The sequence below is a fragment of the Panicum virgatum genome, chromosome 9K, assembly GCF_016808335.1.
Source record: "Panicum virgatum strain AP13 chromosome 9K, P.virgatum_v5, whole genome shotgun sequence".
Taxonomy (NCBI): Eukaryota; Viridiplantae; Streptophyta; class Magnoliopsida; order Poales; family Poaceae; genus Panicum; species Panicum virgatum.
Genome location: NC_053144.1, coordinates 27991893 through 28008824, shown reverse-complemented (window position 1 = coordinate 28008824; position 16932 = coordinate 27991893). Strand labels below are relative to the sequence as shown.

At 41.8% G+C, this 16932-nt stretch overlaps 1 protein-coding gene and 1 pseudogene across 9 annotated transcripts; both read left to right on the top strand.

Annotated features, from left to right (window-relative positions):
- The first annotated feature begins 6482 nt into the window (after positions 1-6482).
- Positions 6483-16932, top strand: part of LOC120647913 — a 68908-nt pseudogene continuing 58458 nt past the window's right edge.
- Positions 8374-14664, top strand: LOC120651099 (serine/arginine repetitive matrix protein 1-like). 9 transcript variants are annotated; one of them, XM_039928473.1, is made up of 3 exons: positions 8374-13726; positions 14070-14085; positions 14424-14664. In XM_039928473.1, exon 1 carries the CDS (start codon positions 10567-10569, stop codon positions 11524-11526), a length of 960 nt encoding a protein of 319 aa, XP_039784407.1. In that variant the 5' UTR covers positions 8374-10566; the 3' UTR covers positions 11527-13726; positions 14070-14085; positions 14424-14664. The 9 variants fall into 9 exon arrangements, with proteins under 9 accessions (XP_039784407.1, XP_039784401.1, XP_039784400.1 ...); XM_039928467.1 differs by having other exon boundaries at positions 8374-11738; positions 12202-14664; XM_039928466.1 differs by having other exon boundaries at positions 8374-12020; positions 12202-14664.

Genomic DNA, 16932 nt, shown 5'->3' with positions numbered 1-16932 from the left:
ACTGGATAATTTTTTTGATGTTTACTACCAACAATGCAATACCCTTAATTGCTTAAAGTTCGAGGCAACTAAAATAACGTGTAATTAGCAATTTTAAGCTATCGAAAACGTCACGAAAGGGCCTGTAGCCTAGTGGTTACAAGAGCCTCAGTAGCACCTGAGGTCCTGGGTTCGACTTCCCGTGGAAGCGAATTTTCTAGAATTTAACAACGTTGTCTGTACTGTGTTTCTAAAAATAACTATTGAAAATGTCAAATGATACCAAACGGAGCATGTATGTATTCGACATTGCTATCTTTTCTGGTGGAACATGCTGGGAAATAAATATTGTATGAATCAGAATATATCTTTCTTAAAAAAATTCTTAGATTGTGATCAGAACAATCAAAATATCAATTTTCCAAACAAATCCAACCAATAAAGCCACTTCATATATTCTGTTTTAAGTAAATTGCACACATCATACAACTTATATAGTTGTATCATTAAATTGCAGAATGTACAAACAAATGCATGAACTTACCAAATGTTTGCATGCTGTAGCTTAGATCACAAATACTTTTTCCAACATAGATCACAGATATTAATTAACGAGCAGGAGAGCAAAAAATGCAAAATTGGCATCTCTAAACCCATTCCTTGCACCTCAAATCTTTACTTCATTTCCTGCAAGAGAAAGTTGTGGTTGTCGCAGCAAGTTCTAATCCAACATCACGTGGATATATGTATACACCAGTGTTAGCCTAAACAGTAAACGCTAAACAGTCGACGTTTAGCTATTTATTCGGAACTAACAGCCATTTAAATGGATTAAACGGTCATTAAATGGGATAATTAGCTGATTAAACGGACACAATTAGCCACTGTGTAGAGTTTACACGGCGCGTACACGGGATGAACGGCTGTGTAGGCGAACAGTGGTGTACACATTTGATAAGCTCATGCATCATTTTGCATGTTTTATAACTTGTTGAATCAAGGTGATACAATCATATAAGTTGTTGTGTGGTGGGTGTAATTTATTCTTTCCAATTTCTCCCTCCCTGTCTCTCAAACGAGGGCTGCTGCATCTGCTCTCTCTCTCTCTCTCTCTCTCTCTCTCTCTCTCTCTCTCTCTCTCTCTCTCTCTCTCTCTCTCTCGCTCTCTGATTTTCTCTACATTTAGCAAGCAAGAAGCTAGCAAGCTTAATGGTGGATATGTTATATTTATATGAAACACATGTTAACGGTGGATGCTAACTTAAAAATATTAAATTTTCCTTCCAAATATAGTGATTATATGAATCATTAAATATCACAGAGTTTTATGATTATTTTGCATACAAACAGTATCTCAGATCTTCAGAGGCATTACAGGTATTTCATACCAAACCTATAGTTTGACAGTCAATTGAACCAAACGACTTTTATCTTTCTCACAATAGTTTTTTCATAGCTCACAGCTCAACCAAACATACCCTTAGGCTCTTTGGTTGGCTTTTGATTTTTGCAAAAGCAAAAGCGGGTTGAAAAGTCCAACCAAACATACAAAATTTGTTAGTTTTGTCAGTCCATCTGACTGATCTCACATTCAACTCACACCATTGATGGAGAGGGATAAATTACATGTGATTTGAATTTAGGATCTGTAAAAGAATATATAAATGTATGGTAGATGTTATTTGTCCTGTGCTTGAAATTTTGGATGTACACCTTTCCCTTTTTCTTTTCTTTTGAATCTCAATATAAGCATATCTCTCAATGGTGCCAATGTTCCAACATATCTTATGGGGATATATAATGTGTCAAGCTCGATCGTCGCTGTTACATCAGGTCGGAACTGCATGTTCTTAGGATCTTTACGACACTACGGAAGTGCTTATGGAATTGCACCAGTTTTCTTTCTTCTCTGAATTAGGGGTATTGATGACTCAACATTGTGGAGAGAAAGATGCGGTAGCACTACGATGAGCATGAGAAAAAAAGATCTAAATTCCTGTTGGGTGTCGTGACGAACTTCTATGGCCATTGCGATCCGTATATTATCATGCTGTATGGACCTATGGTGAAACATACCTCCGGAACGGCCGGCAGTTGTGAATGACGTTATAAATCATTAGTGTATTATTTAAGTTTCTAAAATAAGTATATTATTCTATAAATTTATGAATGCCAAATTATGAGAGAAAGATACTCTAATGCCCGTTGAAAATACACTTTACTAGTAACAAAGAAACAACCTATAACTTCAGTGTCGTAGGGTTCATACGTGAAAGTGGCAAGTTCATGTTTTCAATATATAGAAAATTAACAATTAGAATATGATCTTTAAGAATGTATTGCATTGAACTACGATCAACATTTTGAAATAGAGACCCAACATATACTTGTCCAATGTCAAAATTCAAGAACACATATCAACTATCAAAATTTTAGAATAATGTAATGGAAAGAACAGAATGAGTGGTACTAGGAACTCAAGTACAAGATAGTGAAAACTGCCCATGGCCCATGGGAATTCAATAGCAACGCAACCTTGGCCGGAAGTGGATAGGCAGCAAAGGTAATTGAGTTAATGGTAGCAAAGGAGAAATCTTAGTTTTTACTTATTAGTGTCCTGATTTTCGATTTATCATTCTATAGAAAGATTGGAAAAGGTAAACTAGGTAACTCATTTTATTTTATCCTCAAAACGTTTGGCATAAATGATGGGTATTAAGGTTATTTCTAAAATCCTTCATAAGTAGTTTATTTGTCTCACTTTCTTCTACTGCTCTTATGTTTCCTTAAAATATCATTGCTTATGTTGTCAATAAGTACAAGTTAGTGTACAATGATTGCAAGGAATATGGAGTGGCAGGCCCGTTGAAGGCCTTGAGCAAGGTGAGCGACCGCACAGGGCCCCAAAAATAGAGGGCCTCCAAATTTAATAGTCCAAAATCTATACTATGTCTATTGTTGTTCGCTTTATACTCCTCATCCGGCTGATACGTCACTACTGCAATAGCATCTGCGTCTCTTCTACCTTCCATCCTTCTCGGCAAGCGGCAGAATTCCACAAATCGCCGTTAGCCAATCACCAGGACCAACACCGACGGGAAGCCACCGGCACTTTAACGATCAGTGCTCTATTCACAAACCAACTTGACCCTTATTTATATTTTTCACTCAAAATTATATAAAATAAGGTCCGGCCATTTTAGAATCCGGCTCTTAAATAATCTAAACTAAAATTTAAGATTCTTTACCACCTCTAATTTTAGGGCCCCATTTTATATTTCGCACTGGGGGCCCAAATTCCTGGAGTCGGCCCTGTGGAGTGGAAACATGTAGATCACTTAGAAAATATGTGTATAAGTTTTGATGAAGAAAATTAAGTAATTAACAAAAAGTTATATGTGGATGAGGTGATACTTACTACAGAACCATGCAAAACTTTAACTGAACCATGATTATTTTCTAAAAATAAATTGACAAGCAAGAAAGAAAAATAAATTTATCCGTAGCATAAACATTACTTATCCTTACTTATTCATGTTGACTCGTTGTAAGTCCACTAAATTTCTCGTAACGAATTTTTGTTTGATATTAATTTTTATTGCAGCGGTGATTATACTAAAACATAGATTGCAGTGTGGCATGTTATAGGCTCAAAACTTAGTAGATTAGAGGCAGCATAATACCTATGAACACATTTCATGATATTCAGTTTGAATTTCATAGCCTAAGAATAAAAGATCTTGGGTGGGGACTTAGGAAAAAAAGTAACAAAAAGGTCCTAAAATCTTTTTAAGGTGCCTTACCTACTCTATTTTATAAAAATTCGCTTGTCTTATTTAGCAAGGGACATACAAGGTGATATCCCTTGGTATATGCTCTTTGCTGATGATGTAGTGCTAGTTGACGAGAGTAGGGCAGGGGTTAATAGGAAGTTAGAGCTGTGGAGACATACGTTAGAGTCGAAAGGGTTCAGACTTAGTAGGACCAAGACCGAGTACATGATGTGCGATTTCAGCGCGACTATGCATGAGGGTGGAGATGTTAGTCTCGATGGGCAAGTGGTGGCCCAGAAGGATACTTTTCGGTATTTAGGATCGATGCTACAAAAGGATGGCGACATTGATGAAGATGTTAGGCATAGAATCTCAGCTGGCTGGTTGAAATGGCGTCAAGCTTTTGGCATCCTCTGTGACAGGAGGGTGCCACAAAAGCTAAAAGACAAGTTTTATAGGACAGCGATTCGTCCGGCAATGTTATATGGTGCTGAATGTTGGCCCACAAAAAGACGACGTGTCCAACAACTGAGTGTAGCAGAGATGCGGATGCTGCGGTGGTTTTGCGGGCACACAAGAAGGGATAGAGTCCGGAACGAAGTTATTCGGGAAATAGTAGGGGTGGCACCAATTGAGGAGAAACTTATCCAACATTGGTTGAGATGGTTTGGACATATCCAACGGAGGCCTCCTGAGGTGCCGGTGCGTAGTGTCGTTAAGGGAAAGAGGGGTAGAGGTAGACCTAAACTGACTTGGGATGAGTCGGTTAAGAGAGACGGATTGGAATATCTCTGAAGAGATAGCTTTGGATAGGAGCGCTTGGAGACTAGCTATCAGTGTGCCTGAACCGTGACCTTTGTGTCTCTTGGGTTTCATCTCTAGCCTATCCCAACTCGCTTAGGATAAAAGGCTATGTTGTTGTTGTCGTCGCTTGTCTTATTTACCGTGTCACGTCATGTATCATAAACTATCTTTTATTATATTTTTTTGTACTTCCGCGGATCAGGATAAATTAAAGACATGGAGGATGCATCAAAATGTGATTTAAGTGTGTTGATGTCGCCACAATTTAGTGAAAGATCATATAAAATTTTAGAAAAATTAGTGGATCATTTACAAAAGTAATGCCTTTTGCAAGTACAACTAGGATCACGCAAGGAACAACCTTGATTCTTGATCCAAGAGGCAAGAAGCCCTTGCGGATGACCCTAAATTAACCCGGCCGCCAGTGCTAGAGAGTAGCGGTGCCCGAAGACGAGTGGAGGTGTTCCTCACCACCATCGGCGGTGACATCGTCGGCTTAATCTCCAGGTTTGCTTGTAGGGGGTTGTCTTTGAAGAAGGGCGGAGGTGTTCATGAATTGTTGCTCAGTTTCGTGGAGTTCACCCTGCTAATGGTTTAGAAACCAAACCAAAACCACATCAACTTATTTCATTATTCATATACTTTAGAAACCAAACCAATTCCATCCATTCGCTATTCCACCCAAACCAACTCAAACTACTTGTTATTTTCTTCCAAAGCAAACCAAACTAATAGTTTCAACCCAAACAAACCGGTTTCGAACTGGCTTTATTTTTAGAGTCCGGCTCTTGATGTGGGGCCCACGTGTAGTTCTAGCTAGACTGCTTTGCACAGAGTAGCTGCCGGTCATACTGAGTCATCTCCAAAAAAAAAATTTAGTCAATTTTGATAAAATTTTATAATGCGAATGCGATGTTTTATTTTTAGGGTCTAGCTCTTGACGTGGGGTCCACGCGTAGTTCTAGCTGCATTGCTTTGCACAGAGTAGCTACCAGTCATACTAAGTCATTTCCAACAAGTTTCAGTAAAATTCGATAAAAATTTTAGTGTGAACGCGAGGTTTTATTTCTAGGGTCCAGCTCTTAACGTGGGGCTCATGTGTAGTTCTAGTCACACTGCTTTGCACAGAGTAGCTGCATATCATACTGAATCATCTCTAATAAGCTTCGGTCAATTTTGATAAAATTTTATAGTGTGAATGCGAGGTTCTATTTTTACGGTCCGGCTGTTGATGTGGGGCCCACATGTAGTTCTAGTCACACTACTTTGCACAGAGTAGCTGTCATTCATACAAAGTCATCTCCAACAAGTTTCAGTCAATTTCAATAAAAATTTATAGTGTGAACATGAGGTTTTATTTCTAGGGTATCTAGCTTTTTGCGTGGAGCCCACATATAAATGTAACCACACTGCTTTGCACAAAATAACTGCTAGTCATACTGAGTCATCTTCAATAAATTTCAATCAAATTCAAATATTTTATGGTGTGAATGCGTGATTTTTAGTTTTAGGGTCGATACTGTTTTGCACCAAAGTTCTAAATAGCCGCTATAGCCACCCCTATAGCCTACTATAGCTTTGAGAGAGGAGAAATCTAGGATATCCATTTCTTAGCTCTAAAATGCTAAATCCGCTAATAGACAGCTATATTCCTCTATAATCGATAAATTAAGGATTACTTAGCCAGCTAAACCATATAAATTAGTCTTTATTTACTGTTCGTTTAGCATTAAACTTCGTCATTTACAAAATTTAGTATTTTGTAAATGATGTGACGAGGGAATGAAGTCCAAGACGTACTTCTATACATAATTTTTTTTGATTTCATATTTATATGCAAAATTGCTCATAGATTTATGCATGGTGTTGAAGTAGAAATGCATAATTGTACGAAGCTTCTAGAAGATTAGAGAATATGCATGAACCATGGTTACCATGCTTCATGGTAAAATATGGAATACTATAGAAATTAGATATTTGTATGGTTAGATAAGCACGAGAAAAAAATTTAGAGTTAGAAATTTTATAAAATTGTGTGTAGAAGATGAACACATGGCAAAATCATATGAGCCATAGAGTCCTATATATAAATATGGGTCCTCCCCTCCCCTGTTGCCACATTATGGCATAAGAGGTCTCAAGTAGGAGATGGAAAGGTTGCCATGTAGTGTAGTAGTGTCATGGTAGGTAGTCAGATAAAGAGTGCAAGAGTCTTGTGTTGTAGTAAGTTATGGTGAATAAAGAGTTGAATTCTCATATAGAATTGGTCTCTCATATTAGTGTCTATGTAAAGGGTTTTTTTGTGTAGTGCAGGTATAATGTCTACAAAAAAAGTTGGTGTCAAAGTTAGTGGGCTGAATTCTCATCACATGGTATTTATAGAACCACTAAATGGGTTAGTTAGGCTGTAGCCTGCTATAGCCTTTCCTAGCCTCTACAAACACCCGCAATTTTAAACAGTGTTTTTTGCACGAAGAACTGCCGGGTGTGCGAGAACTGCGGCAAGGAGTTCATGTCATGGAAGTCGCTGCTCGATCACAGGAGGTGCAACTACGACGAAGAGGAGGGCGACTTGGATGGCGACGCCGCCAACGATGGCGAGGAGGTCGGGGAGGTCCTGCTGCTGGTAATGGTAGCGGGGTAGTCGAAAGGGAAACGCACGCGCCACACCAAGGTCATGGCTGTCAGAAATGGTTCGATAACGACAGCCAAGGAGCACGTGCCGGCCCCATCGGGCGAAGAGGAGGACCTTGCCTACTTCCTCGTCATGCTCTCATTGTCGGCGTCGAGCGCTGCGTGGCCCCATGTCGTCGTCGAGGTCGACTAGGAGCCGTGCGCGAACAAGAACGACAAGAGGAACCCCAGCTCCTCGTGCCGCAGCCATCTCCATGGTAGCCCCTATCATGCCCCAACTCAATTTGTTGGTGCCACCGCAGGTGCAACCACACCGCGTCTCCACCGTGCCGCGCGGCAGAGTGCAAGGCGTGCAAGAAGGTCTTCACCTCCCATCAGGCTCTCAGCGAGCACTGTGCCTCCCACAAGAAAGCTAGAGAGCAACTGCGTCGATCCTCCCCACAACCCGTCGTCGTCACCTCCGCCAATGACAAGGTCGTCGGCGATGCCATTATTCTAGCCACCGTCGGTACCGAACAACAGAACACTATAAGTGTCGATGGCAATGTGGAAGGCAGCACGTTCAATGCTGAGACCAGCGTAGTTGTCGTGGCCATCGCAGCTCCGGAAATGGCTGCCCACGAGGTGCTGACGATGATGAAGAAGGGGAAGGTGCACGAGTGCTCCATCTGCCACCGTGTGGTCATGTCGGGGCAAGCCCTCGGCGGCCACAAGCGGTGCCACTAGCTGACGACCGGCACCGGTGACCCGACCGGCGCGGTCGCCAAGCTCCAGCCCTTCGCCACCCAGGACCACGTCATGCAGGCCATGTGCCGGCAGCTCACCCTGGGGCGCCCGATGTTCGACGCGTCCGACCCGTTCCTCGACCTCAATGTGCCGATGAACCCATCGGGCGCCACGAGGCAGGCGTCCGAGCTGAACGACAGCGTGCTGAGCCTAAACGTGCCGGCGTCGCTGTACATGCACTCCTAGGCGGGGCACAGCAACGCGAGCAACATGAACAACACAGCGACGAGCGGCCACGACCAAGCGGGGAAGCCACGTCCACAGAGGACGAAGCGGACATCACGTGTAACAGGATGGAAAAAAAACAAAAAAAAAGAGAGAAGAGGTTTGTTGGGCTGGCCATGGGCAAGCAAGGCCCAACCATTTGACATATTACCCTCCTCACGTTGCCTCTCCTCCCATACCGACACTTCCTCCTTTTCGTTCCCTTCATGCTTCCTTCTTGTTCCTCCATGGCTGCTCCCTTCCCTCTAGATCCCCTCCATTGCAGCACCAATACTTGAAAAGAAGGAGCAAAATAGATCAAGGAGGAAGAGAGGATCAAGGAGATGTGCAAGATCGTTGTTTCCCCTACTTTTCCCCTTGCGGATTCTCATGGGAAACCGTAGTGAGGCTTGAGCCCTACTGTACATTCGATTTGAGGTTGCTTGGGCGTGGTAGTTCAGGGTAGGGAAGGTTTTGGTGTGCAGGTTTAGTGGTACATCTTGAATCGATGTACGTCAGGAGTTTCTAGACTGGGGAAAGGTGATTTCGTGGCTATTTTGGACTATGTAATGGAGGATAAAAATTATAGAAAATTTATATTATGGTAGTAGACTCGAGTATCATTTTTTGGGTGCAAAAATCACATCCATGGCTGTTGCATGCTGGGAGTTATGGTCGGTTCTTTGTGACCCAGTTCTTCTACCGAATTTCTGGATAGAGTTAGATCTATAAGATTTTCGGAACCCTTAGAAGCAAACTTAGGCTTACTAACTAAAAGAATCTTGTAGTGACTTTCATAAGGTTTCTACATTGGTAATGAGCATATTTTTTGGATAAGTGGAACTCCATATATGGATTTAAAGTTCAGGTGTACTGTTTTGTTGACAGAGATTTTCAGTTAAGGTGTAACCCTACTTTATGCCATTTTGTTGACCTCTAATACAAATATGGATAATACTAAAGTTGTAGACCATGGAATTATATATCTTCTGGTGAAATTTTAGAATTTTTGGACAAATATATTTGGAGTTATGGAAATGTGAAGCTTGTTGTCCTGTTTTTCTAGGCAGATTCAAAGTTCTGTTTTCAACTGCAGTTTTGACCATCTTAACACCATAATAAAAATAAGATTCCTCCATAAAATTTTTAGGCATTCATTTTTAGTTTTGAAATATCTATTTATTTGGCACCTCATTCATTGTATAAAAATAGATATGAAAAAGAGAAGTACGACTGCTCTTCATCAATGTTGGTGACCAGAGCTGTTGTTTGTAGGTTTCTTTTCGTATTGGGGGTTTTGGACATAGAATTAATTATATTTATTTGGCTATGTCATTTGGAGTTGTTTTTCTTATATATGATTGGTTTAGCAGGTGATGTTGCTATGAGGCATCTATGCCATGTCTACATGGTCGGTAAAGGCAAGTGAACGAAGCTGTTGTGTTGCTGCAACTTTAACATTCTATTTTTACTGCCTCCACTTATAAAATAAGCACACACACTTATATGCCATAACATAAAAATTTAGACTTGACTCATAATTATTGGGTGGAGTATGAAACGATGTTGCTAATATAAAATTAGAGGTATTGTTGTTGTTGTTGTTTTTTTTTACATCAGCATGGGTGGATAGATAAATGAGATGGTCTATATGTGGGAATTTTGAATTTATGGCTGGGGATGAAGTATATTTACATATGAAATATACTTGGTAATTTATCTTATGACGTGTTTTCCTGTGTGTAAAATCTTTGGAATCGTTGATGGTTTAGTAATGAGTGGGCCTGTTATAGTAGAGGTTAGCTAATCTTGGTATATGAAATTCACTATGGTACTTATGCTACTTATGTCTCTTAGTGCTATCATACGTGGGTAAATTGGAGTTTGGATTACGAATAAGAATCGAAGTAGTTCCCTACTATTCTTTGGTATACGTGTTCAAATATAAGAATTGAACTTTGGGTTGACTAGCTTTGTTTGGAAACATTAGTTTCTTTCTTTGATATGACAGGTCTACTTCGGGTTTGGATTATGAAATTAGTGTTTCTCAAGGTTTAAACTACTCATGGCATGCTATTCTATTTCCTTAAGATTACGGAGATCTGGAGATGTACGTTATGATTAACTATTTGGTTGAAGTTTGGCATATGTGAAATTACATTATTTAATTATAATTGATGCTATTTATGTTACAGAAGTATTGTTTGTATCTCTCTATATTAATTATCATGGACTATTCTCTTTTTTTTCATCATGGAGTATATGGTATATGGATATTATTTGGATATGTCATTTATCTTGTGGCATTTCTATATATGATTCCCCCGCAGCTCGGCGGCCGACCAGGCCGTCCACGTCGTCGTAAAATTTTTTCACCATTCGTTCAATGATTTACGGCGTGTATTGCCTCATGCTGGCTTGCTGCGGTAAAAAAAATCCCCCCATTCGATCTCTCAGGAAGGATCCTGTTCACGGCTCATTCGAGTGCTCACCTACTCCTGTGCCGCACGACCGCCTCCGCCTGCCGCCGCCGTCCTCCTTCGGGCTGGCTCTCCACCGCCGCTCCCCGCCGTCTGAGCCGTGGGTGAGCCTCGCCGCCCTACAGGCTTCCTTGCGCGCGCCGACCCTGCCACCGCTTGCCTCCCTCGCCGTCCTGCCTATCGGCGTCGCCGGCCCGACGCGGCCTCGCCGCCTTTCCTCTTCCCGCACAGGTCGCCGCCGCCGCCCGTCAACCCCGCCACTGGCCACCGAAGCACGTCTCCCCGCCCGAGCACTGCTTCTCCTTGCACTTCCCCGCCCGGACAGCTGCCGCTCATCCGCGCCGGCCGTCCTCACGCGGCGGTCGCCATCCATCCCCGCCGATGTGGCCCACGCCATGCGCTGCCGCCAAAGGAGGCGCGCCGGCCGCCCCTCCCCGTTCGCGGACACGTACGCGACGCGCCCCTCCCAGCAGGCGGCGCGGCCGGCCCGGCGCTCCGAGCCGCCCTCAAGGCGCACGGCCGCGCACGGTCAGCGGCGCTCCCCACGCGGCGCCGGCGGAGCTCCGCACATGCGCACACCGGCGCTCCCCGCGCGGCGGCTACGGAGCTCTGTCCGCGGCTCGCGGCCCGCGTTACCTCCGCGCTCCCGGCTGCCACCGCTCGCCTCGCCTCCATCTGCGTCTCATGGGACGCGTCACCTCCGCGCTCGCGCCGGCCGCCGCTCCCCAGTTGCGCCGCCTTCGCCCGTGGCTCATGGGTCGCCGTCGCCTCTGCACGCGCACCGGACGCCAGTCATCTCGCGTACGCCCGCAGCGGCCGCCAAGGCCATTGCCGCCATGCCGCACCTCGACGGGGAAACGGACTAATCCATCCGTGGAAGCCCCATCCACTGCGAAGCTGCACACCATGCATTTGACGGTTTGCTTGTGTACCCTCTGCTTCGGCCATGGAAGATGCCCGCTGTGTGTTTGATGGTTTGCGTCTGCAACACTGACCAATTGACCATGCCCTGATTTAGATGATAGGGAGCCCTGTTTAATAAAAAGAAGACACATTTAAGCTACTTGCCTTATCTAAGGTAAATGTTTCTAGCTCGAATGTGAATTTTATTTTTCAAGCAATAATTTAAACAAGTTAGATACCTTGGATATGATGCTCCTATGTCAGTCTCACATATATTTGCATTTACAAAAGAACAATCATTCTTCATCCTTTGCGATTAAGCTCACCATATGGTTTGATGACATGGTCTAATCTGATGTAATCATACTTCATTTCATACAAATAAAGATTTTCTGGCCAAGATTTGTATCACCAGTTCTAGCTAAGGAAGGTTCGTCGCATCCTTGCAACTTCACAGGTGAAATCAACAAGACTGTCATTGCGCTTTTTGCTCCCTCTGCTCAGAACAATAAACAGCTAGACATTTTCTCTGTTGTATATCAACAAAACTTACATAACCGTATAAAGAATTCGGATGACATGTTTGATCTGTGGAATTTAACTTAGCTATCATTGACTTACTCCTCAATTGATTGCAGGGTGGTTTGATATAAAGCTCTACACAAGATCCTCTCCCAGTGACGATTTAACATTTGTGATAGCTGTGCCAATCGAGCTGTTGTGCTTTCTATGCAATGCAACACCACCGTGCTGAAGGCCAAAAGCTCTTCTATAATTGGTCCTGCCCATTTCTTTTCTTCTTTTTTCCCCACTTCATTCCTATTTACTTCAATAGGCCTGCTTTATATAGCCTCCCTACTGCAATACAATATGAATTGTGCAATACAAAGCATGCTTATATATTAGAATAATTGATAACTCGCCAGCATTAGGGGCTACATTTCTTCTGTTTTGCTCTACCTGAACAATTTTTCTCATCTTAACAGTTGCAAAGCATCCTAGAGAAATATCAGATCTAGTGACATCGCTCTTTACTGCTTGAAATTCTTTCACCCAAGACTCTGAGAGATGATGATCATGTTTGCGAATCCAAATTTTGGTGCTAGATGCAGACCTGGTTTGGTTTTGTTGCTTCTTACTGCCTGATATTCATTCACCTGAAAGATACTGATCAGGTTTGCCAATATAATTTTTGTGCTGATTGCTGCCCTAATTTGATTTGATTGCCTGATAAAAATTAATATACTTGGATCAATATACTTTGTATTCAAACTGTTCTGATTGCCTCGAGTACTGTCTACCATATAAATCTTTGATTACTGAAGTTGGGGATGATAGGATTGTATTATGTGGTATAGAATTATAGCTACCACAGTTGGAGTTAGTCACAGCTCGGCAGCGTTAATTCTTTTGGAGAGAGTAATCCTTAATCTTAGCCTATGAACGATCATCATTGCAAGCTGTTCTATTCTTGTAATGTGTTTACAGTTTTAGTTTACCAGATTACAGTCATTACGGACTGGTCTGCATATTGTATACCAAATTATTATATTATTTGTTTTTCTAGGTAAGCCACCCTTTTTTCCCTTTGCATAAATGCTTCATTATAGAGATCTAAAGTTGCGTACTTGGTTAATCACATGAACTCCCTGTGTTAGTACTCTATATGATTCAATTTCATTTTCAGAATGTTGGGCCTTTCAAATGAAAATCTAGATCTACTAATTTCTCTCCTCTTTGTTCATTCCGAGAGGGGTTACTTTCAAATTAAAATAAAAAGGGTTAAACCAGATTACACGGTGTATTTAAACAACTGTAATTTATGGACGTTTCTTGCTTTGAGGGGAAACAATTTCGAAGGTGATGCATTAAATGCGAAGCAAAGTTGAATAATGCCCCGAACCAATTTTTTACATTAATTGTTTATTGTTATGGTGAAAAGGAACTATAAAACATAGTTGACTAATGCTCTGTTCTTTAGAGTTGCAGGCCTTGAATGGTTGTCTCATGATCAAAACATATGGTGGCCTGAACCAACAATGACTTCCTGTATGTTCCAGCATTGGACAATATATGGTATATGGTCATGTTTATAATTTTTACTACTGGTGGGAAGTATGTTCATAATTTTTTGAAGAGCTAGAGGAGTTGGCTTAGTTCAAGGTATTGGCTGCACCAGCGCTCTTAAGTTCTTTTTTAAACTTGAACACATATTCAGATGAAATACTTAGGTATCCATACATGTTAAAAGAATCATTATTATATATGTTGATGCTTAAGGGCTATACCGCTAGATTGTTTACTGCAACTTGCAACTGTATTTATTTTTGCTAAACCAGCGTGTAGTTCCTACCTGCATCCTACTAGCTCCATTGACTCATCATTTTCCCACCTATTTTTTAGGTATGTTATATTTACTCATTAGCATTTGATTACTTAAATAATATACTCCTAATAACCATTTTGCTACTGATAACACATGTTTTCCCAATGACAAATCTTGCAGGGATCCTGATTTCAAGGTACATTCCTAACTCTATCAGGGTCCAAAACTCTCTTCTATTACAGCTTCTACTGCCAATTGCAGTATTTTTTATCAACATTATGCAAGTAACCTGGCACAACATTGCACCTGTTCCGGAAAATCTTTGGTCTCAAATCACAAAGTATTATTCACAGCAAGAACATCCAACAACTGAATCTCAGTAGAGCAAGAAAGCAATTATTTGTTGCAGGGACCTAATTTGCAGGTGCAATTCTGGCTCAGCAGCTGTCACGTCATTAAATAGAAAGGTTTATATTTTTTAAATCTTGTGTGGTTACTATAGTACTAATAGTTTTTAAGTTCAAAACCCTGCAGGACATCTACGCCTATATTGGGAAGGTCACTCCTCTCGGACCACCACAAATTAGGTTATGCTAAATTTCAAAGTAGCTTAAACTATGTAGTTGATAGTTAATACTTCCTAGGCAAAATGTAAAATAATAAAATTTTCTTGTATTAACCATAAATTTGGCCTGATGTTTTTATGTTCCCCGATAAATAATATGAATGTAATAATGTTACAAGTTCCAGTATTTAGATTGCAACTTTATTATCACTTACAGAGTTTACATATATTTAACTAGATTTTCTATTTCATGAAATTCTAAATAATAAAATAGATACAAAGCAAATATGAGTGCGCGCCTAGAGTGCTATTTTCCTACATCTTTAACTCCAATCTTTCTGTTTCTCTTTTCACTGTCAAATGTGAAAAAAATATAAATACCATTCCTATAAATGCACGACTCCTGTGAATAAAAACAACTTCTCTTACCATGATAATTACCTCCTGTAATTCAATGAAATTATGAGCGCGCGCAACGCGCGCGCAATCCACTAGTTTTATCATGTTGAATTGCATTGCATTGACATATGGAGTTATGTCACGAACCTATGGTTCCGACCTTACCGGTACAACATCGTTCATTAAACATAACAATGCAGGTTCATACCTTGTTGGATATGAAGGCAGGAGTTCATATGCATCTTCGTATCTTTATGGGTATGAAGGCAGGAGTTCATGTGCATTGATATTTTTTTTAAATGGTTGACTGTTGGATGTGATGGAGTTACCTTTGTAAATACATATGTTATGCCATTATGCTAACACACTGTGGTGTTGCTTATGGGGTTTTGGAGATACCACATGTGTGCCTCTTGCATTCACTTACTTTACTATGTGGATACTTGGGTATTGGTTGATAAGTCACATTGAAGCTAATATAGTTGCGATGCTTCTCCATGGTGATGTGCATTCTAGTATGATTTTGCGGACTATGAAAATATTATATATATATATATATATGTTTATGTACCTATTGTCTATTCAACTCACGGGTGTTGAATACTACTCAACACACCGGCAGCGCAGCCTCAGCTCCGGCGAGGAAAAATACAACCAATATTTACTACTACACCAGCACTTATCGCATTCAACGCAATTAAAAGCAACACCATGACCCCATACAACAATTTTACGGTCCAAAAGATAGCCTTTTTGCGGGCCATTGATTGCTATTTATTGGTGGCACATAAAACAGGCATTATTGCCGTATCAATTATGGTCATTTTGCTCTATAATTGGTGGCCATTAATTAGCCATTATTAATTTTGTTCAAAAACCATCACCCGGCAGTGTTTATGGATAAGGAAGGACGTCTTATTCGGAACCATCGGGAATCGCGCCCCTGATTATGCGAGATGAATAGATGATTATGCAACCAGCGCAAGGAAACTAGGAGGCCTCCCCCCACCCAAACATCGACTCGCTCCCAATCCACTGACGCCAGACTGTTCTAGGCATCCAAGATCACCACCCCTGACGCCAGACTGCCAAAGAACAAGCAGAGGCAACAAACATTCCGCTACAACCACCGGCTACACCTGAAACTTTGCAGCACGGAGAGGAAGCAACAACCCCATCAGCGACAGCAGCAGGTTAGTTCATTTGCTCCCAAAATGCGTTCAATTGGTAGTGCCTAGCTGCAAGGCACAGCCCACGTGCATGAATTTCGGGTGTTACCATGTTTTCGAACAGACAATTGTGTTCATTGCCATTAGAATTTTTACGTCATCTTTTACATCTACTGATGTGCATCTAGTTATCATTTTTACTTCAACTTCATATCGGAATCATAGAGTATCACATCGTATCAAAATCATAGAGCACAAGTGAGCAAGCACTCTCCGATTCATCATATCTGATTCCTCACAACTAGAAGCTGACCCCTTTGTGCAATATCCAGAATAGTAGTAGCACAAGCAATACTGTAGTAGTATTTTTCACAGCATAAAAACTTATCATTGTGTTTCCATGTTGTCGTGGTGCTGCAAACCACAGCCGGGTGGCGGAAGGCACCCACCCTAGCCCAGAGGGTGTGTACTCGGGGGTTAGCTAGTCCTAGTTAGATCTCACTCAAGAACACGATGAACACAACAAGATTTAGAGTGGTTCGGGCCGCCGGAGCGTAATACCCTACGTCCACTGTGTGTTGTATTGCCTTCCCACGAGAGTGAGAGAGTTCGCGAGAGCTTGTGTGTCTGGGGAGACCCCGTGCACAGCGAGCGCCTCCCTTTTATATCTCAAGGGGGGCGCGTACACAGCTGTTGGGTCCCCGACAGGTGGGTCCAACGATGTAGTATAAAATAACGTACTGTCCATACATTATGGCGTTGCAGGCAAAGGAGATCTCTCTCCTGGATTCCTTTGCCTGCTCCTAGAGCCCGTCGTTCATCTTGTCCTGGCGCTGTCTTGTCGGGACGATGCCAGAGGTAGCTAGTGGCGTCGCTTGCCATGTAGCTTAAGCGGGCTGTGTAGCTTGCG

Bases quoted from the DNA above. Each gene is read 5' to 3' on its own strand.
- LOC120651099 (XM_039928467.1), top strand. From the start codon at position 10,567: ATGATTTACGGCGTGTATTGCCTCATGCTGGCTTGCTGCGGTAAAAAA.